We start from the raw sequence: 23866 nt of genomic DNA, 5'->3' as shown, positions 1-23866 counted from the left end.
GCTGTATAACAAAGTGAATCAACTATATATACACATATATCCCCATATCTCTTCCCTCTTGCGTCTCCCTCCCACCCTCCCTATCCCACCCCTCTAGGTGGTCACAAAGCACCAGAGCTGATCTCCCTGTGCTATGCGGCTGCTTCCCACTAGCTATCTATTTGACGTTTGGTAGTGTATATACGTCCATGCCACTCTCTCACTTCGTCACAACTTACCCTTCCCCCTCCCCATATCCTCAAGTCCATTCTCTAGTAGGTCTGCATCTTTATTCCCATCTTGCCCCTTGGTTCTTCATGACCATTTTTTTTTTTTTTAGATTCCAGATATATGTGTTAGCATACGGTATTCGTTTTTCTCTTTCTGACTTACTTCACTCTGTATGACAGACTCTGGGTCCATCCACCTCACTACAAATAACTCAATTTCATTTCTTTCTATTTAAATTTTTTGTGTTCCTGGGTTCTTGGTTGTAAAGAACAGAAAAAAACTCTGACCAATTTACACAACAACAACAAAACTCTGCAACCGTATTATAATTGATAGAATAAGTGAGAAGCTTGAGGGGGTTGGGTTTGGGAAGTAGGCAGGAAACTGGAAACCAGATCTACAGCTATGTTTGTGTTCTAAGAACCAGAAGAGGCTTGCAGTCAGCCTCTGTGAGCCCGGCACTGCGTGCTGCAGATGAATTCTCAACAGTCTCTCGTTCCTTGCGTAAGAGCACATGATTGACTGACCGAGTGGACGTGGTTAAGGGACTATCTGCCCCTGCCCTTGTTTCTCAAGGGGGTGGGAGTCCTGTCTGTTTCTGGAGTGGGCTGTGCCTAGCATCAAGACTCACAACATGTCAGCTTCTGTAAACAGGGGTAGGAAGGGCCAAATGCAAACACAGATAAACGAAACCAAACGCTTCCTACGGATACCCATCCACAGCATCTTTCTTTGGCTGCCATCATGCCCTAGGACAGTCTAGTGGTCTTTATCAATCTCCTTCATACTTTTCATTCCAATGCACCTCCCAACCTTAATATTTAGTGTCATGTAAAATACCCCTAGTTATGAGATTTTTTTTTATTCTTCCTGGTCTTAATGACAGTGAATTAAATGGTTACCTGTCATGCATATGAAAATACCTTTCATACATTCAGAGAAATTTAATAATGTTCCTCCCAAGTTTTAAAAAAAAGTGTACCATGTACACTTCCTTAATTTTATAAAAACTTGTAGTCAGAGGATTCTGTGTATTTTCCCTGACTTCATGTTATCATATATTTTTTTCTAAGTAAACTCTTTTAAATCCCACTCTTAGGATTAATGATTTTTCTGGGGGGGGTAATTTTTTAAAGATACGTTTTGCATTTAAAAACAAGTTTCTCTTAGTGAACTATTACTAAGACAAACTACATTGCACAACATAGGTATTTCTTTACCTGATCTGGATCTTTGTGACAATTGAGTTTAAGAGAATACAATTTTTTTTTTTGTAATATGTAAAAAGGTTTCATTATTTGAGAGCACGGTTTTGCTTTAAAAATACAATAATATAGTGTTTTGTTTTGTTTACAGAATTTCCTTGGTTTGTCTTTTTTAGATGATATTTTTTCAGATGTATTCCTTTATTAAAAAATATTGACAGGGCTTCCCTGGTGGCGCAGTGGTTGCGAGTCCGCCTGCCGATGCAGGGGACACGGGTTCGTGTCCCGGTCTGGGAAGATCCCACATGCCGGGGAGCGGCTGGGCCCGTGAGCCATGGCCGCTGAGCCTGCGCATCCAGAGCCTGTGCTCCGCAACGGGAAAGGCCACAACAGTGAGAGGCCCGCGCAACGCCAAAAAATATATATATATACATATATATATATATTGACAAATTTATATACAGGAAAAAAATGTTTTCTGACTTGAAGCATAGTATTTAAAAAGGCAGCTGAAGCCGAGAAGCTTAGAGTGCAGTCTTCTTTGTACAACTATCATCATGTTTTTTCCTTCATGCAAAATTCACTTATTTATCACTAGCGGCCTCTAGTGTGTATTTAATTTTTTTCCTGCTAGGCTGTAAATTAGTAGGTTATTAGTAACTGGAGAACAGTTCCATGTGTTAGGAACAAGAAAAACAACTATAGTTTCTGTCATCTTAGCATTACATCAGTCAGTGGGAAGGACATTTTCACATAGCTGTGTAGCCTTATGAGCCCTATTACCAGTAGTAGGGTGTTCATAGTGACTTTCCTCTGTGTGGCAGTTGTTCTCTGAAGTATACTTCTGATACACTGGGAAAAAGCAGTGATGCTCTTGCACTGCACTGATGCATTCTCATGCTTTTAGTAGGATGGAATCATGTTAGGATACAGGTGGCAGAAGTTACCAAAACCAGAGATTTTAGCCAAACCATACAGCAGAAGTCTGAACCAAGCTGTCCTTAGTTGTTCAATTTTAAACAAAACTGTATTCAGGTGCTTTTTAAAGTAGTCATAAATAATAACAATACAAAAATAAATTAGTTTAAATGAATCAAATCTGAATTATTTAGTATTTGCCTTTGGTTTTTTGTTTTTACCTTTATATATTCCTTTTTTTTTTTAAAGGCACATTCTCCCCTACCCCAATCCACCCTCCCACTTACAGAAGTAATTCAAGTTCATTACAGTGAACTTGGAGAATACAGTATGATACAGAGTGAAAAATAAAAATTACCTGAAATCACCTAGATTCTTACTGTTTATATTTTTACACACTTTTTTCAATTCTTATTTTTCTAAGCTTGTTTCTTTTGTTGAGTGTATATATGTGTGCATATGTGATAAAATAGGAATTTTTATGCATATATTATTTTATATCATACCTGTTTTATCAGTATTGTATTGTGAACACATTATCATATCATTAAATATAAATTTTGTTATGTTCTTATTTATCAACCATTCTCCATATATCAGGAATGTTTATTGTTCGTGATTTTTTATAACTCTGATGAGTAAAACTTGTACAAAGTTTTACCTACAAAACTTACCTAAGTTCCTGGCTCTTAAAATAGATTCCTGGGAATTTAGATATGAGGTCAAAACTTATGAATTAAAAAATTTAAATTCAGGTTGATAGTTTGCTTTCCAGAAGATTTGTGCTTATCTGTGCTTATATCAACAATGTAAGATCATACACATTTCTCTCCACTCTTGCCAGCTTTGTTAATTTATTGCTGTGTGATGCAGGAAATTGTGTTCAATTGTTACTTCAGCATGTTTTGTATTATACAGTCATTCCATGTGGAAGACGTTATTGTAGGAATTGGGGATGCAGCAGGGAATGGAATGCCTGATTTCCTTGACGTTTCATGGAGTCAGGCAAGAAGTCAGATCAATAATGAGAATATAAAGTATATTACTAGCGATACGGAGAACAAAAGCAGGAGAAGGGGTAGCACATTTTGCGGTAGGGTGGTAGAAACTAAAGGGAAGAGGCCTCACTGAGAATGTGGCTTCTGAGTTAAGCCCTGTAGGAGGGGAAGCGGTGGGCCACTTGGGATCCACAGGAAGAGCAGGGTAGGCAGAGGGAGTGAGGGAATGCCTTGTGGACAGTCTGACACCTGAGACTGGTGTCATTTAATAACAAACCACCACAAAATTTAGTGGCTTTAAAGAACAATGATTTATTGTTTCCAATCCTAGGGACAGCTAGGCAGGCCTGGGCTCGCTCGTGTCAGTCATGCGGGTTGGGTAGGCACTTCTGCCCATGACGTTAGCTTGGAGACAGGACTTGCTCACGTATTTGAAGGTTGGCTGCCTATAACCTGGGTCACCTGACTCTGCTGTCTTACCCTCCATCCTTCAGCCTCAGGCTTGCCCGCAATTCTTCTCATGGCGACAGGGGAGGGTTCCGGGAGAGCAAAGGGAAGGCTGCAGCTCCACTGGAGGCCTTGGTTCATACCTGCCAAGCCATCACCATTTCCACTGTATTTTGTCAGTCACAGTAAGTCACCAGGTTAATACAAATTCAAGTGGGGGAGAAATAGGCTTGTGTTAGCACCTCTTGCTGGGAGGATCTGGACAGTCACCTTAAAAAGGAGTGTAGATGGAGGGGGAAAATAATTATGGATAATTTTGCAAACTGTCTGCCACAGGTATGAGGCGGAAGCTTATTAGGGAGACAGCGGTTAGAAAGTTAACGGAGGGTAGATCTTGTAGGGCCTTTGTAGGTAATACTAATGATTTACTCTCAGTGAGATGGGAAGCCGTTGGGCAGTATTGAGCAGAGGATTGGTCTACGCTGTCTTATCAGCATTCTAGCTTGGAAGATGGTAAGAAAGAGCAAGATTCAGAATACTTCTGCAAGAAGAGTCTATAGAACTTGCTGACAAACCATTTAAGAAGAGGAAAAAAGAAGAATCAGGGATGAGTCTAAGGATTTTGGCCTGAACAACTAGAGAAGATTGATTTTTCGTTTAATGAGATTTGGAAGACTGTAAGGGGGACAGCGTTGGTGGGGAAAGGAGCAGAGATTCAGTGATAACATGTGTGGAGTTTGAGGTGTTTGTTATACATCTAATGTTGAGTAGAATGTTCAATACCTGAGTCTGGAGTTGAGGGAACATATAAGCTTCAGAGCCATCAGTATACAGAGGACATTTAAGGCCAAACGACTTGGTAAGATAACCTAGTAGTAAGTGCAGACAGAAGAGGAAAGAGGTCCAGGGACTGAGCTGTGGGCACTCCAGTGTTAAATCCAAGTGAAGTGTAAGAACTATCATGTAGACAGAGCAGGAGTAACCAGTGACTTACAGGGAAAACCAGGAAACCATAGTTCGTTTTTTTTTTTTTTTTTTTTTTGCCGTACGCGGGCCTCTCACTGTTGTGGCCCCTCCCGTTGCGGAGCACAGGCTCCGGACGCGCAGGCTCAGCGGCCACGGCTCACGGGCCCAGCCGCTCCGCGGCACGTGGGATCCTCCCGGACCGGGGCACGAACCCGTGTCCCCTGCACCGGCAGGCGGACTCTCAACCACTGCGCCACCAGGGAAGCCCGAACCATAGTTCTTAAATCAAATGAAGAAAGGGGATCAAGGAATAGAGAGCAGTCAGTTCTGTTATGTGCTTCTGATGGATAAAGTAACATGGGAGAATTGATCATTGGATTTAGCAATATAGCAGTATGGAGGCTTTGAAGATTGAAAACGTAAAAGCTATATATACACATACATACCTATATAATGATGATAAATTATACATACACACACATTAACACAAATTCCTTCTCTTTGTATCATATCTTTTATTTGATTTTTCCTATTTGATTTTATTTCTATTTGAATCAACTGTTGGTGTCAACTTTATTTGAACACGGATGGTCACCCTTTGTCTTTTATATTTCTTCTAAATGTTTTCCATAATATGCTTTTTACATTTGTTAATACTCATCTTCTAATGATTCTGTGATTTCAAGGTGACCTATACCTAAGCCATTATCATCAGCTTATCAATTCTTTCCGATTCCTATAAGACAGAAATCATTACTAAGTGCTGTAGAGTACTTCCTGAGCTCTAGTCCCTGTCTTTTAGGGTAATGGTTCACACATTCATGTATAATGGATAGAAGCAGCAAGGTAAAAACAGAAATTTGCAAGGATACGAAACGCAGTATTTACTTTAGCAGGTCAGCATATGCCTTAAATTCTTTTGTCATTTTCTTAAATAAGGTTTAATTCCTATTATGAGGGAAGCTGTGGGGAAAAAGGAAGAATAAGAATTAAGAACACTATACTAGCAGAATGGTTAGCAAGGCAGCTTATTATGCTTGGCTTTGGAAAATGTGGGAGGAGCAGGCAACCTATTAGTGACCCTAGTGGCATCTATCACTAGCTGTATTTATTGAATTCTGTGTATTATGTCTCCACTGAATCACAGAGAGAAGCATAAAGCAAATAAATTACACAAAGTAAGTCACTCTCAGTGAGCTAGCCTTTTATATTAAGGTGAAGAATTGGCATTAACCCATATATATGCTTTGGGGCTCTTTCATGTTTGTAAATAAGACAAGATGAAGCCTTCCACTCTGCATTATATCGAGCTTAGCATGATTCCCCTCAATATACATAACATTTTCTGGCACTACCCTGCACCCCTACCACTACTGCCTTCTAGGAAAATAATCCCATAGCTTACTTTCTATTCAAATAACTTCTCTCATTCCTTTCCTCTCCTCACCACTTTTGGAAAATAAGTAATTACAGAAAAGGGCAGGAGGGGAAAGTGACCTAATACTAAGAGCCAGAGGAAATATTTAATTGTGCAACCTTTATTGCATTTAGTGTGCAAAGCCCTGTTCTGAAGCTAAAAGAGGCACTAAGTCATTCTCCCGTGTTTTAAAGATGGTGTCATCGCCAGCCGCATGTGAATGCAGGTGACTGAAAGACAAATCCCCTGTCATCTAAGAAATGAGGCAGTGACCTCGTGGAGTATATACGCATGCTTTTCCTTCATTTCCTAACTTTTCTTTCACCTCTTCCGACTTTTTTTCTTTCCATTGCCTGAATGCGGGCATTATGTTTCTCTCTCGTCCTCTTGTCATGATCTCACTCATTTATAACTTTTCATGCAGGACCACCTGTTATCAAGCCTTGGCTTCCCTTCCCCTAGTCTGGCAAGTCTGTGTTCTTCTGTTGCATTCTGTGCTTGACGGAGTGTCAGTGATCCTCTTCTATAATATCCATGCTTAGACTTTGAACTGTTTGGATCTGTAACTTTGGTATCTGCAGCGTGGCACACATTGTATATATTTAATAAATCTTTGATAAATATCCCATGTATGGAAGATTCACGAGTATATCATTTTACCTCTGACCTCTCCTCAGCGCTCTCTCTGCATTTACAACTTTCAGCTGAACTTGGGCACTGAAATATTCTGTAATCTTAAACTCCAACTGTCTAAAACTCTAGTTCTTATTATTTTGCCTTAACCAGTGGTATTAAGACGAAATCAAATTTCTGAGACTTAAATATTGATTTTAGTCTTTCAAAATTAAAATTGTTTCCTGTTTATGGAGAATGTTGAGAGAGAAGTTTCAAAAGATGGATTGAACCATTTTATAGATGCCTTAATGACTAGTCAGTCTCAGGAATAGATGTTCCTCAAATGTGGTGCCTTGTTAGAAGAGTTTCACACTAAATCATTGTCCTCGCCATGTGCATTGTTGGGCAGCAGTTAGCATTGTATAAATCGTGACCCAGTCTCTCTATCTCTTATCCAAAAACCTCATTTCCATCCTAAAACTTGATAATGAGTCTTTTAAGAATAGCATCTTGCAGGAATGATGAAAGTGAATAAAATGACAAGACGCTATGTGCTTGAGTATAGTTTATATTATAAATTTTGTTTTCTGGAAACCCACTGAATAAATATGATTTAGTAGAAAAACTGTCTTTTCACAAAACCTCTTCTTTAGGTCTTGACACATCATTCACCTCAGAGGAAACTTGCTAGGTTATATGCAATATATAAAATTTTTTTAATGACTTGTTTATTGTCTTTGATGTGTATTATGTGATTCAGTATGTGCAGACTCTGGTCTCCATATTTTTAGTGTAAATATTGTATAAATTTTACTTCTGTCGTTCTCATTTCTTAGTGTTTTCATCTTTCTTCAACTCTTTGTGGAGCAAAGGAAACAGTACATTTCGGGCATAGAGTTGATATTAAATTTTAAAACTACTTCTCTTCTGAACTCTTTTTACCTTAGATTTTGCTGTTGAATTCATTATTTTTTTTCTTCTTTATATCTCGTCCTTCTTTGGTGCCAACTAGACAGGTCATTAATTAAACATGTAAACTGGTTCTCTGGAATGGAAATAGTCTCACTCCCAAAACTACTGGTTGGTTATGTAGTGTTATCTGAGCTTTGAAAATCTAGCAGAGCCACAAGGGAGGACCCAGTTTATCCTTCTGTGTAGAGAAAATCCATTCCCATGTGTCATGAAAGCCACCGGCAACACATTTCACCACCTGCATGTATAACATTAAGCTGCCAGCATTGGGAGGCAGTAAAATGATTTCTGAAGTAGCATCTGATATATGCTTGGTACAATTGTAGTAACGTCTTACCAAATGTTATACTAAATATTAAGCTTTTTGATTAAATATGTGATTTATAAAATTGCTGTTAAATTATTACTTTAAAGGATAATGTTCACTGTAACACTTTGGGTCTTGATTCACAGTTGAAATGATACATTTGTCAATGAGAAAATTATTTTCTAAAATGTGTATTTTTCAAAATTTGAGGTGCACCTGAACTCTAAAATATTATAAAATTAAATTGGTTATATTTGCATTATGTATATATAAATAAATGTTAAATATAATACATAATTATATAATTTAGTGGGGCAATTAAGCTAGTGTGAATTATAAGTAGGATAAAATATATTTAGAAAAATTGAAATCCACAAGCTACTTTAATGACATGATTGATTTTTAATTAGTAACAATTTCATTCTGTATATAAATGGAGATTTTAAAGTCTCAAGCTTATTCTCTTAGTGATCATACTTCATCCCAGGAAGTACTGATTTAGAGTTGATGATTTGGAGCAAGTGAGAAAAGAAAGAATATTGTGTGTCATGGAACATAACCTTGTATGATGTCAGTACCATTACATCTATTGAGTCTTATTTTTGGCCCACAGCAGGAGTTGGCAAACTGTAGCTTGCAGGTCAGCTGCCTAGAAGTAAAGTTTTATTGGAACACAGCAGTGCCCGTTGTTTTCCATCTTTCTACAGCTGCTTTCTTGCTATCATGACAGAGTTAAGTAACTGAGACAGAGACATTATAGTCCATAGAAGCTAAAATACTGACTGTCTGGGTCCTTAAGAAAAAAATTTGTTGACCCCTGGCCTAGAATATGGTCTGTTTTGAAGAATATTCCACGTGCAGTTGAAAAAGAATGTACATACCTGCTCTTGTTGGCTGGAGTGTTCTATAAATACAGGCATACCTCAGAGATACTGTGAGTTTGGTTCCAGACCACTGCAATAAAGCAAATGTTGTAATAAAGCAAGTCACATGGATTTCTTAAGTTTCCCAGTGCATATAAAAATTACGTTTACACTATACTGTAGTCTATTAAGTGCACAATAGCCTTATGTCTTAAAATACAATGTCTATATCTTAAATAAAAAAATTTCTTTTGCTAAAAAATGCTAGCCATCATCTAAGCCTTCAGTGACTCATAATCTTTTTGCTGTTGGGGGGGTCTTGCCTCGGTGGTGCTGGCTGCTGACGGAGGAGGGTGGTGGTTGCTGAACGTTCGCGTGGCTGTGACCATTTCTTAAAATAAGACAGCCATGAAGTTTGCCACATCGGTGGACTCTTCCTTTCATGAATGACTTCTCTGTAGCATGCAGTGCTGTTCGATAGCATTTTACCCACAGTAGAACGTCTTGCAGAATTAGAGTCAATCCTCTCAAACCCTGCCACTGCTTTATCAACTAAGTTTATGTACATTCTAAATCCTTTATTATCATTTCAACGGTCTTCACAGCACCCTCCCCAGGAGTGAGGCTTTCTAGAGCTCTCTTTCTCTGTATGGTTCCATTTCCTGCATTTTCAGGCTCTTCGCCTTTCCTTAAAATTAATCTTGGTCCCCTCGCGTTAGGGAGGCCGCAGCTCTCTGGGTTTTCCCTCCTTGTGCTCTGAGACAGAAATTGTCTTCAGAAAGAAAGCTGAGGAATAATAGGGGCTCATCTTATTTGTTTCCCTTTTCTTATCAGCAGCTGTCCTGAGCTGCCTGCTTTGCACTGTCTGAATACCATTGTTTAACATATTTTGTCTGATTTTCCAAGTTGTTGCAGTTGAGAGGTAATTCCCATAGCATGGGCAGTAGTAGCTGTCTATATATTTTAACATTTTACTGATCCATAAAATTTGCGTTGTTTATTTTGAGTCAGAGCGCTCGGTTACAGAGCTGAATTATTCATTTGTTTGTTTGTTTCCTGCCTAGAATGAAAAATGCTGTCACAAAGCCTCATATGATTTCATAATTGTGCCTCTCTTTACCACTTCTCTATTCATTAAAATAAATCATAAACCTAGAAGCATAAGCAGAGCATACCTAGGGATTGATAGCTTATGGTATGGAGTAACTTGGTACTCACACTGCTGCTTGATTACCATGCAGCTCTGGTTGGATATACAAGTAGGGCAGATTTCAAATAAGGGCCAAGATTTTGTGAGAAGTTAAGTTGCATATTCTAATGGAAGTGTAGCAAGAAAACGTTCCTATGCCAGGCAAGGTAATCCTTCAACTCAGAGAACGCTTAACATTAGCCTACAGTTGGACAAAATCATCTGACACAAAGTCTGTTTTATAATAAAGTGTTGAATGTCTCATGTAATTTATTTATTGAGTACTGTACTGAAAATGAAAAAGAGAATTATTGTGTGTCAGTTGTTTACCCGTGTGATCCTGTGGCTGCCCAGCATCTCCAAGAGAGTATGTCATATCACTAGCTTAGGAAGACATTAAAATTCAAAATTTGAGGTGTGATTTCTACTAAATGCTTATTGCTTTCACACCACTTAAAGTCAATAAATCGAACCATTGTAAGTTAGGGACCGTCTGTATTTAAATACCTTTGATACCTTTATTGTATTCGGGACTTAGTAAAATAATCTGATTGTATCTATAAACACAGTCAAAAGTGGTACCATTTTTACTTACTGTATTTTAGATCACCCTTGATTTTTTCCTGCCTATTAATTAAGTTATGCAGTTTTGCAGAGAATATTAGCTCAGACCTTTGAATGAGCAATTCCTGTTTCTTCACACTGGATAGCATTACTTTTTTCTTGTATCTGGAGCCATAATCTTTCTCAACAATGTTCTCAAAATTTCTCCTCCTAACATATTCCTTTAATCAAGATCCTATCCTTTATTTAGCAATGAGCACAAATCCTTCTTTCCTTCTGCCTCAGTGGTACTTCTCTAATATATACGGGTTGACCAAATTAACACTGATGAATAAAATCAGGAGGGGAATAATGCAGTTATGTAGAGAACTTTCTCCACAAGAAACTCTTACTCCATTTCGTAAATGCATGTATCTGGGAGGCTGTGGAGAGCTGTTAGAGAATAAAGACGGTGCTGCCTGGGTGTGAGATTTGGTTCTAGCTCTTATTAGCCTTCTAACCTCGGACAAGTTACTTAGCTTCTCTAGTAATGACTTTTGTTTTAACTGAATGGCTTCAGTCCTGCTTGCTTCATGCGGGGCATTTTCTAAGTCCTTTACATATGTTAACTCTTAATCCTCACAACCACTCCACATTATATCCTCATTTTACATAAGACGAAATGAGGCTCAGAGAAGTGAAATAATTTGGACAAGCTAAGAATTAGGGAGCAGGCGTAGTAAGAAGTTCATATTGAAGGTTTCTTTCCTTGTTCTTTTCCACTTCCTTCTTCCCCTTCCTTCCCTCTCCCGGCCTTTTTCTTCCCTTTTTACCATTTTTTTCTACTTCCCCCTCTCCACTCTTTCCCTCCCCTCCCCTCACTCTGCTTCCTCTTTTTGTCCTCCCTTCCTTCCCCCGCCCCTCTTCCTTTTTCTCCTTTTCCCTCCTACTCCCACTTCTCTTCCTTTCATCCCCTCATCCCTCCTGCTTCTCCTTCTCTGCCTTTTCACTTTATTACATTATTGTCACCATCTGTGTACTTGGTGCTTTGGGGAATACCAAGATCAATCAGAGATCTCCTGCTCCAAGAACTTAGTCTAGAAGAAGCTAAAAGACATTTATAAAATTGCTTAAAATGTAATGGAAAGTAAGAGATTCACTGCTATGGAAGTTGGAAGGCAGTGGTTGTATCTTCTTTGGGAGCAGAGAAGGCTCTGTGGTCAGAAAATGTCTTACGAAAGACAGTAGTTGTGTTGTAACACACCGTGGTTAAGTATATCTTCTGTATGTGTCAGCCTTTCTCTCAGTTAGTACATGTGATGGATCTCTAGCTCATGAATTAATCTCAACTCTTTTTGATCTCTTACGTTGTCATTAGTGAGTAGCAAGTGCAGTAATATTTAAAATATAAATATCAAGAGTCTATGCCATTTTTGTAGAGTTTGTAACACCTTTTAATTAATACTAACGAGTCGGTGCTGGTAGACTGAGGATACTAAGAAGAGGTCCACTGGTGTGATGTACATCAACAGTAGGCAGAAATGTGATCACTGGTGACACAAATCCATTTACTCTTCATCAGTTGCTATGTGCAGTCAGTCTCCAAATAGTTTTGAAAATTATCTTCTGTGTACACTGTCTTTTATATCATAATATAGTTCCTCTACATCTGTGAAGTGTCATCCCCAACAAGTACCTCTTCAGAATGCCCAGGCGCCTTGGCAACAGGTGCCTCAGAAAATGTTAGGTGGGCTTTTAATTGGAACGTCCAAAAGCACATTTCAGGAAGATTCAAAAACTAGTGCATTATATCAGGAAATGTTATAATTATTTTAGTTATCTCAGCGTGTATACCAGGTATATTTTTGCTATGAGTCTTTTTAGAAATAAGCATCCTCATTCATTTTAAAAGCATCTATGTTATACTGGAGAAAATTATATTAAAAACTTACTGAAGTTGGTTATCTTTTATTTATATAATTTTGTTTTCCTGTTAATATTTTACATGAATATATAAGTGAATTTATGTGATTGCTTTCCTTCATTAATTGCAGAGTAAGAAAAATATCTAATGTTCTTTAAGATGATATATCCTAGGGGATAGATGTTCAGCTGACTACATTTATCAGCTTTTATTTTTCATTTTATTTATTGTCAAAAAAATGTAGTATTTGGAAACTGCCAAATTGATTCTTGATATTTGAGGCACTAAAGTTTGTGGAGGAACATAGAGTAGGTCTTATTAGGAAGTCACGTGGTTTGGACTGCACAGAGCCAGAGTCCTAAGTTAAAATGACTGCTTTACATGGTGAAGTACTGGCCAAACTCACTTGACACACAAAACTCACTTGACTTCATAGATTTCAATTCCTTTAAAAGGATAATGGAGGTATTGGAGGACTGATTCCTTTTATCCTTGCCAGCAACGTCTCAATCCCTTTAAGTTGCTATAACAGAATACCATAGACTGGATGGTTTATAAACAACAAACACTTACTTCTCCCAGTTCTCGAGGCTGGGAAGTTCTGGGTCAGAGTGCCAGCAGATTCACTGTATGGTGAGATCTGTCCCCTAGACAGATAGATGGCTGTCTTCTTGCTGTGTCCTCATGTGATGGAAGTGGGGAGAGTTTTCTGGGGTTTCTCTTATAAGGGCACTCATCTATTCATGAGGGCTCCACCCTCTTGACCTGATCACCTCCTAATTTAGGTGTTAGGGTTTCAACATATGAATATGAATTTTGTGGGGACATAAACATTCAGACCATAAGCAGCATGAATATTCTGTGATCCATATGCGTTTTAACTTGTGTATGGTTGAATGGTGGTAGGTGGAGGCATTTGAAAGAAACTTTGAAAATGAATTAATTTTTGCAACAGGAAGAAAAAAAGAGATGTGAACTAATAGTCTATCTCTAGTCCTAATTAAGATATAAGGGAGTTACCAAAATAGGTATAAAATGAAATTTTGAAATTCATAGATACTATGGTAGGGATGTTTTGAGGAGAAAAGTTTGTAGGAAGATGTTGAAACCAGGCAAGGTGATTTAGAAACCTATTTTACTTCCCAGTTTTGCCTTATTCTGAGAGAACTGTTGTTTTTTGCACGTGGCTGATGTTCACTGAATGTTTCTGAAATCAATTGATTGAAATTTTTAATAAGTAACTATCATTGTTTAATGAAAAGACAAAACTATGCAGTTTATATGGTACAGAACTCTGTGGTAGAATTTTCTCATAACCATTTAGTCCTAAGAAGATGTATAGATCAAAGAAGAGTTGGTCCAACATAGACTAGTTAACTGAGTTGACCTAAGAAGTCCTATTTCCAATTGGGTTAAGAACTTAAAAACATGGTACGAAAGAACAAGGTTAGTAATGGGTTTTTAAATACTCTTCCTTATTAATTTTATCCTGAATGTGTACACAAGAAGCTCTGAGTCAGAGTTCTTATTACCTCTAATAAAAGTTAGATGAAACAAGTATTAAATACTTTATTTAACTTTAACTTTCATGGAATCCTATCAACCTCCTCTTGGATATGAAGGCCTTCCTTGCCTTTTGCACCACTTCCAGTTATATTTTGATATTGCATCAATTCCTGTGCTCTAGTTTTTATCCCTTGGCTCCTGCAATGATAGGTCAATGGTCCTGTGCTAATAGCTGCATACTCCATATGTGAAAGACAAGGAAATATGATATTTTCCCTTAACTTATTAAGTGGGAGGTGGCAGCTGTGCTTCTCCCCTCTTGAAAGAGTCTCTGGTGGAAATTTTATGGGCCTGAATCTTAACCCCAACCGATTTAACAATTTATATCAGTAAAATCTCTCCAGGAGCGACATAGCTCCGTGTGTCTTAGCTTTTATGACCTAGAGATGTCTCTAGGTTCTGGGGCTTTATCTCTTTTGACATATAATGCCCAGCAGTAATATTCAGTCTCCCTTTAACTAGGAACCTGGTTCCTTATGTAACAATTTGGCCATCTTGAGAAGACATATAGAAGTTATATTATGATTCTGAATCAGGACAATTAGGTAAAAAGCTAGATCTAATTTTTATGGTATATGAAGAGCAGAATATTTCTGGAAGACATGAAAGCAACTATTCTCTTCTTTATATCATAGGTACTTAGGCAGCTCAGAAAGCAAGAGCGTTTGGCCAGAGTACTGAGAAGTCCAGGGGAGTTTTATTTCTCCACAGTTAGGTGTTTTAAGTGGGAAGAAATTCTACCAGGTCATGTCAATGTTTTACGTAAAAAATAGTAAAGGATGGCTTATGTCGATACAGTAAGGTAGGTTTCCCAAAATGAGTTCTGAAAAAATATAAATGGTAGGGAAGAGAAATAAGGTAACAGTGATATAATTAGAAACATCCATTTGGGGAAATTCTCTTTATTTAGTAACCGTGACCTTTGTGGTATTGCAGAACTATCTAGAAGATTCCTATTTCTAGAAATACGTCAGTAGGATTTTTTTTTTTTTTTTTTTTGCGGTACGCGGGCCTCTCACCGTTGTGGCCTCTCCCGTTGCGGAGCACAGGCTCCGGACGCGCAGGCTCAGTGGCCATGGCTCACGGACCCAGCTGCTCCGCGGCATGTTGGATCCTCTCAGACCGGGGCACGAACCCGTGTCCCCTGCATCGTCAGGCGGACTCTCAACCACTGCGCCACCAGGGAAGCCCCTTTATATGTTTTTTTAAGCAAGATAAATATTGACTGATAGACTAAGTTGACACATTAGTTGGGTATGTGGAGTTGCCCTCAGTCATACTGTATGGAAACCAAGCATATAAGATGCAACATCCATTCACTCCGAAAATAGGCTCTGTTGCTTTTTCCTTTTGAGTACATTAGCTCTCTCTCTCTGGTCCTTAATAATCATAGCTTTAAAGGTTAGCAACTAAGTAGCCTTAAATAGTCGACTTACTTGGAACTCTTTCTTTCAGCTTTCTGCCTGAATTCATCAGTGGAGACTTTGATTCTATTAGGCCTGAAGTTAGAGAATACTACGCCATTAAGGTAAACCATTAACACTTCTATATTTAAGGTCTTTCTCATGTGATTGCTTTTCCTATGTTTTTTTCCCTGGTTTTCTGGGTGTATGTGTAGGGATTGAGAAACTCATTGTTTGGTTACTTTGTTACTTAAGAAGTTTTTTTCTAGCAATTGTCATACACATTCAAATGGAAATTTAGAAAATGACAAGTGGGAACACAATTTTAGAATTTCTGTGCCCATCAGTTAAACATTAATGCTTAGTCTTTTAAGCATGTATATTTTAAATGAGTTTATGCCTCATTAAAAATATACTGTATTGTCTACATCCTCATTAATTATGTATTTTTCACACATTTAAAATTTCATTTAATGAATGTATTGTATTTTACTTAACCAATTCCCAATTGATGTACATTTAAATGTTGTCCATTTTATTGTAAATGAAAAACATCTTTGTAAATGAATTTTTATAAAAATCCCTAATTGTGAGTACCTAGAATTTTAGAACCAGTTATTTTTTTTAATATTAGTTTTCTTGAAACTATTACTAAAATAATAGTGTTAGTCAGAACAGAACTACTCTGTTCTGAATAACACTATTCATTACAACTTGAAATTAATAATAATGTGCCGCTTATTAAGGTGTTCATTTTGTCACTATTGTGCGCATCTTCCAAAGATCCTTGCCACTTAAGAACATACAAATGATCTAATTGCGAATGATAAAAGACACAGAGGAGTGTCTTATACTAATTAATCACTCAAGTTTTCACTGGCTTTAGAGGACAATGCAGGGTTTTTAAAATGATAATGATAGCCTCAGCAGTCCTTCTAGCCACAACACCATCGTCTGTGTTATTCTGAACTGGCATTAGTAAATTGTGCATTTTGTAAAGAAACAGCAGTTATTGAAAGAAACTTTAAATTCTGTATAAGGCTCTGGGATGGATGAGATTAATTCATAAAGAAGAAAGAGGAAAGCTTTTGTAGGAAGGAAGGAGGGGGGGGGAGGCAGGGGAGGATAGAAGGAAAGAAGGGAAAAGGAAAAAGAAAAGAAAGAGAAAAAAGGGAAACGTGAATCTAGGTGAGGAAACAAGGTACCAAGGTTATAAAGTGTAGGCTGTTGTGATGGAAATTCTGGGGCCAGCAGTGAATGCAGATCTGTGCACACCCCATCTACCCACCAGCTGATCAGCCTTTCCATCAGCAAATGAAGACTGCTCCCAAGTCAGTGTTTGATATTCATGCTCAATTACTTTAACAATGGCATGTTTCTATTCATTCCCCACAGTCTCACTTCTCATTAGCTCCATACCTCAACCTCCTTGGGATGGAAAGCCCTCAGCCTTGCTTACAATGCAGAGTTTTGCAAATTCATAGACATTAATCATATTTTCGGGAGCAGAAGAAACAGCAGGAGAGGCAGGGACAAGCAGACCCAGAAACCAGTTGAAGATCTGGCCAGATGTGACTGTTCTCTCCCTCTCTTGAATGCTGCCAGCTTGCCAAGACTGCAAGTGTCAATCTGACAGGATGAGGAAATAGCAGGAAAGAATGGGAAGCCCGCTTTTTTTGTTTCTGAATGGCTCGGGGGTGAAGGAAAATTTTGAGTTAATACCTTTAGATGAATTTCCCTTATATTTCCTGCTTCACTCTTGATTTGAACCTCCAAAGCTAACTTCTATTTGTTAAGGTTTTGTTTGAAAAATAAGATTAACCGAATCTTCTAATTCCTACATTGCGTGCTTCTAAGCTGATGTAGTACAATCTAGGTTGGTTTTTTTTTTCATGTATCGATGAGAACTCACTGCTTTTGAGCTCTTTGGATCTGTTCTTAGAGGGCGTCAGTGATGTCTTGTATAAGCTAATGTGCCCTGTAGAGCACATGGCGAATGTTTGGCTGCAGTTTTAATAACGATGGTAATGACAACAAGTTAATGCAGCATCACACACAATTCATATAAGCCATTATCTCCACCTTAAGCAATCTTTAAGCTGCTCTGTTACAAATGAAAGGAGGTTATTTCCACTGAAAGTGGAAAATACACTTTTTTTCCTACCTGGTTTGGATCATCAATGAAGCTGAAACTGAGGCTCTATTGAAGAAAGTAAAATAGGGAAGAAATTTAAAATGCTAAAGTTTTGTTAAAATCATAAAGTCGATTCGTAGCCAGCATTGGTTCATATGACTTTTTTCCCCTGATAGATACATCATTGACTTACGTGTTTCTGGGACGAGACAAGATGGGGAGGGGTCTGGACAAATTTGAATTTATTTCATTTTCTTACTGTCACTCACTGCTTAACCCTTTTGAATTTGGCTTCTTCCAACACTACTCAAGGTACCTCTTACTCTTATTATAGGAGAAATCCAGGTCTATACGTGACTTTTACTTGGTTTGCCTGCTTAATTTCTGAAAATGCTGAAATATCAAGTAGTTAGTTTGTCAGCTTTTAAACAGAATATACCCTAGTTCTTGCCATCTGTATTCGTTAGTTATTACTGTGTAACAAATTGCCCTAAAATTTAGCAGCTTAAAACAGCAAACAGTTCTTCTCTTGCACAGGGACTCCGGGTAAGAAATACGGGAGTCACTTAATAATAGGGCGGTAGTGGCTCAAGGTTTCTCATGAGGTTATAATGTAGCCTGGTTTTTCCGTCATCTCAAGGCACCCCTGGGGCTACAGAAATTTCTTCCAAGATTATTCCTGTGGTTCTTGGTTGGTTTTACTGGCTGTTACTTCTTACTGGCTCTTGGTTGGAGACATCAGTTCCTGGCCATTGGGCTGCTCACAGCATGGCAGGCTGCTTTCCGGGGAAAGAGGGAGGGAAAAGAAAACATGTATGCGAGAGAGCCAGCCCAAGACAGAAATAGTGGTCCTTTTTTTTTTTTGTGGTATGCGGGCCTCTCACTGTCATGGCCTCTCCCGTTGCGGAGCACAGGCTCCGGACGCGCAGGCTCAGAGGCCATGGCTCATGGGCCCAGCCGCTCCGTGGCATGTGGGACCCTCCCGGACCGGGGCACGAACCCGTGTCCCCTGCATCGGCAGGCGGACTCTCAACCACTGCGCCACCAGGGAAGCCCCAAAACTGCATATTTTAGAGAGCAATGATGTACCATTGGATTCATGCCAAAGACATAATTTGAAATTTCAGTTGAAGGACAGTGTGACTTGTAACTATCAATGTGTTTTTCCATGCTGATAGCTCCATGTAACCTGTTTTAATATTAAACGTATAGATACAATAAACACTGATTATATGTAGTTATAGTCCAACTACTTGTGATCCACTTCCTTGATGCATGTGGTATATGCCATTCTTTCTTTTTAACAAGAAATAGTTTATTTTATGACTTTCATACATTGACTTAATTTTTAAAATATTTAATATTTTCAATGTTATTTATTCTTCTTAAATAATAAGTATACATTTTTTAATTTTTAATTTTTTAACATCTTTATTGGAGTATAATTGCTTTACAATGGAATATTAATTTCTGCTGTATAACAAAGTGAATCAATTATACATATACATACATCCCCACATCCCCTCCCTCTTGCATCTTGCTCCCACCCTCCCTAGCCCACCCCTCCAGGTGGTCACAAAGTGCTGAGCTGATCTCCCTATGCTATGTGGCTGCTTCCCACTAGCTGTTTTACACTTGGTAGTGTATATATGTCCATGCCACTCTCTCACTTCATCCCAGCTTACCCTTCCCCCTCCCCGTGTCCTCAAGTCCATTCTCTATGTCTGCGTCTTTGTTCCTGTCCTGCCCCTAGGTCCTTCAGAACCTTTTTTTTTTTTTAGATTCCGTATATATGTGTTAGCATACGATATTTGTATTTCTCTTTCTGACTTCACTCTGTATGACAGACTCTAGGTCCATCCACCTCACTACAAATAACTCAATTTCGTTTCTTTTTATGGCTAAGTAATATTCTATTGTTATATATGTGCCACATCTTCTTTATCCATTCATCTGTCGATGGACACTTAGGTTGTTTCCATGTCCTGGCTATTGTAAATAGAGCTGCAATGAACATTATGGTACATGACTCTTTTTGAATTATGGTTTTCTCAGGGTATATGCCCAGTATATGCTGGGTCGTATGGTAGTTCTATTTTTAGTTTTTTAAGGAACCTCCATACTGTTCTCCATAGTGGCTGTATCACTTTACATTCCCACCAACAGTGCAAGAGGGTTCCCTTTTCTCCACCCCCTCTCCAGCATTTACTGTTTGTAGATTTTTTGATGATGGCCATTCTGACCAGTGTGAGGTGATACCTCGTTGTAGTTTTGATTTGCATTTCTCTAATGATTAGTGATGTTGAGCATCCTTTCACATGTTTGTTGGCAATCTGTGTATCTTTGGAGAAATGTTTATTTAGGTCTTTGGCCCACTTTTGGATTGGAGTATTTGTTTTTTTGATATTGAGCTGCCTGAGCTGCTTGTAAACTTTGGAGATTAATCCTTTGTCCTTTTGGGCATTAATCTCCTTTTAACCTTTTGGAGATTAATCGTTTGCAAATATTTTCTCCCATCCTGAGGGTTGTGTTTTCGTCTTGTTTATGGTTTCCTTTGCTGTGCAAAAGCTTTTAGGTTTCATAGGTCCCATTTGTTTATTCTTGTTTTTATTTCCATTTCTCTAGGAGGTGGGTCAAAAAGGATCTTGCTGTGATTTATGTCATAGAGTGTTCTGCCTGTGTTTTCCTCTAAGAGTTGTATAGTGTCTGGCCTTACATTAAGGTCTTTAATCCATGTTGAGTTTATTTTTGTGTATGGTGTTAGGGAGTGTTCTCATTTCATTCTTTTACATGTAGCTGTCCAGTTTTCCCAGCACCACTTATTGAAGAGGCTGGCTTTTCTTCATTGTATATTCTGCCTCTTTTATCAAAACTAAGGTGACCATATGTGCGTGGGTTTATCTCTGGGCTTTCTATCCTGTTCCATTGATCTATCTTTCTGTTTTTGTGCCAGTACCATACTGTCTTGATTACTGTAGCTTTGTAGTACAGTCTGAAGTCTGGGAGCCTGATTCCTCCAGCTCTGTTTTTCTTTCTCAAGATTCCTTTGGCTATTCAGGGTCTTTTGTGTTTCCATACAGATAGTGAAATTTTTTGTTCTAGTTGTGTGGAAAATGCCACTGGTAGTTTGATAAGGATTGCACTGAATCTGTAGATTGCTTTGGGTAGTAGAGTCATTTTCACAATGTTGATTCTTCCAATCCAAGAACATGGTATATCTCTCCATCTGCTTGTATCATCTTCAATTTCTTTCATCAGTGTCTTATAGTTTTCTGCATACAGGTCTTTTGTCTCCTTAGGTAGGTTTATTCCTAGGTATTTCATTCTTTTTGTTGCATTGTTAAATGGGAGTGTTCCCTTAATTTCTCTTTCGTATTTTTCATTATTAATGTATAGGAATGCAAGAGATTTTTGTGCATTAATTTTGTATCCTGCAACTTTAGCAAATTCATTGATTAGCTCTAGCAGATTTCTGGTAGCATCTTTAGGATTCTATATGTATAGTATCATGTCATCTGCAAACAATGACAGCTTTACTTCTTCTTTTCCAGTTTGGATTCCTTTTATGTCTTTTTCTTCTCTCATTGCTGTGGCCAAAACTTCCAAAACTATGTTGAATAAGAGTGGTGAGAGTGGGCAACCTTGTCTTGTTCCTGATCTTAGTGGAAATGGTTTCAGTTTTTCACCATTGAGAATGATGTTGGCTGTGGGTTTGTCATGTATGGCCTTTATTTTATTGAGGTAAGTTCCCTCTATGCCTACTTTCTGGAGGGTTTTTATCATAAATGGGTGTTGAATTTTGTTGAAAGCTTTTTCTGCATCTATTGAGATGATCATATGTTTTTTTTTCCTTCAATTTGTTACTGTGGTGTATCACATTGATTGATTTGCATATATTGAAGAATCCTTGCATTCCTGGGGTAAACCCCACTTGATCATGGTGTATGATCCTTTTAATGTGCTGTTGGATTCTGTTTGCTAGTATTTTGTTGAGGATTTTTGCATCTATGTTCACCAGTGATATTGGCCTGTAGTTTTCTTTCTTTGTGACATCTTTGTCTGGTTTTGGTATCAGGGTGATGGTGGCCTTGTAGAATGAGTTTGGGAGTGTTCCTCCCTCTGCTGTCTTTTGGAAGATTTTGAGAAGGACAGGTGTTAGCTCTTCTCTAAATGTTTGATAGAATTCGCCTGTGAAGCCATCTGATCCTGGGCTTTTGTTTGTTGGAAGATTTTTAATCCCAGTCTCAGTTTCAGTGCTTGTGATTGGTCTGTTTATATTTTCTGTTTCTTCCTGGTTCAGTCTCAGAAGGTTGTGCTTTTCTAAGAATTTGTCCATTTCTTCCAGGTTGTCCATTTTATTGGTGGTATGCCATTCCTAATTTATTCCGTAAAGCCTCCTTTTCAGATAGCTGTGACATCTTTGTGTTTCCCCTTTTGCCCATTTGTCTTAGTTCGTCTCTGCCTGGTTCACTAATATTAACTCATAATGAGGCATGTCTTTACAGATTTTCTCCTTGATATTTTATTTTCCTTTATATTTTTCACTTTCTGAGTCAGTCAGTGCTTCTTTGATTCAAGGTTAAGATCACCTATTTCAGTCTTTTTAGTTATTCTGTCAGTCATGCCCACATGTGTTTCAGTTTCCTGAGACCTTTGAAGAAACTGTAATATCTCATGTAACTTCTGATATTCTGTTACTGTTGCATATAGTCTTTGGGGTTTCTACTGGACATAGGAAGCGGGTTTTAAAGCATGCTTCCTTATGTTTAGGAGGTTAAGGAATTAGTTGCAGGATTTAATTAATGCCTTAGAAAGTCACCGAAAAACAGGTTTTTCCATAATTGTAATTGTGTAGGATATAAGATAGCAATATGTTGTAAATATACTGATAAAAATGTAAAATAATTTAAAATATTATAAAAATTAAACAGTGTTATTAAGCCCAGTTTTATGATGTGGAAACTGAAGCTCATAAAGCTTAAATGACTTGAGGAAAATGGTAGAACTAGCTAGAGACAGCTCTCGTATCAGTGTTCATGTTTTCCATAAAAATTTTTTATTAAAACTGGGACTCAGTTACTACTACTGCTCTTAAACAGATTACATCTTTGGTCTGTTGGACAGGACAGTTGTTTTTTGCACAAGGTGTTTAGCATCCCTGGGAATGAATGCCGGTATCACCAGCAATGTGATAATGGTCAATGTGAGAACCAAACACTCTCCCTTCACATTTCCATCATGTCACTCCCTTTCACCCACATTTCTGGGGTAGCAAGAGTAGAACTGCAATAGTTGGGCCAGACCAAGAATGACCAAACAAACTGGTAAATTATTACATTATATAAAATCTATTTATAGGACATGGAATTGAGCCAAGATAGGACATTGAAGAACCAGGGTGATTTGGTAACAGAAAGATAGCAAGGGCAGGGGTAGGCTCTAAGTATAAGAACGTCGTCTTTGTTCTATGACAAAAGTGAGTCTTTTGGCATTCTGAAAACTGTTGCCATGAACACAAGGCCATGTTCTCGACAGGCTGGTGAAAACTACCCTCGTCATAAGTCAGGAATAGGCCCCCTAGATCTTAGTTCTGATATTATCTTCTCAGTTAATTCTTCCAGATCCTGGAAGAACACAGTATGGTATCCTAACCATACCGTGGTCAAGAGTATTGGAACATGGTGTGGGCCCAAGACCCTGTTAGCCCTGCAGTTACAAAGATAAGACTTGGTTGAAGAGATACAGTGAACCCCAGTGTAAATGATGAGTGAGACTTGCAGAAATGTTGAGTTGATGCTAGGCCACTAATTTTCTATTAGAGACATAACAAGATTATTCTAGGCCAGCTGGTAATTCTACAGCACTGTAAACTGCAGGAGTAGAGACAGAGATCCAGGCAGACTATTGTCTCCTTGTGCTTTCATTGTATCTTTTTCAGAATTGGGAAAGATAAGATTTTTTTTATTTTTCGGAAATAACATGAATTATTAAAGAATATCTTTTATTAAATCAGTGTTTCTTGATGATATTTTCCTATTGTCATCTAACAGTGGCATGACCATACCCACATTTCTGCAGACTCAGTCACTGGGCAAGGGTAGTCTGTCTAAACTTTTTTTTTAATTTATTTTATTTATTTTTGGCTGTGTTGGGTCTTTGTTGTTGCACATGGGTTTTCTCTAGTTGCAG

At 38.2% G+C, this 23866-nt stretch overlaps 1 protein-coding gene across 4 annotated transcripts in view; it reads left to right on the top strand.

Annotated features, from left to right (window-relative positions):
- The window catches only part of TPK1 (thiamin pyrophosphokinase 1), a 344701-nt gene that overhangs the window by 139088 nt on the left and 181747 nt on the right, over window positions 1-23866 (top strand). For all 4 annotated transcript variants that reach the window (XM_082846614.1, XM_082846615.1, XM_082846613.1 and 1 more), the window contains one exon: window positions 15596-15668. In XM_082846614.1, coding sequence (XP_082702740.1) covers window positions 15596-15668 — 73 coding nt within the window. The remainder of the gene's footprint in view (window positions 1-15595; window positions 15669-23866) is intronic.

Source organism: Leucopleurus acutus, assembly GCF_964270905.1.
Source record: "Leucopleurus acutus genome assembly, chromosome: 9".
Classification (NCBI taxonomy): Eukaryota; Metazoa; Chordata; class Mammalia; order Artiodactyla; family Delphinidae; genus Leucopleurus; species Leucopleurus acutus.
The sequence above is the reverse complement of the archived record's forward strand: the minus strand, read 5'-3'. Positions and strand labels throughout refer to the sequence as shown.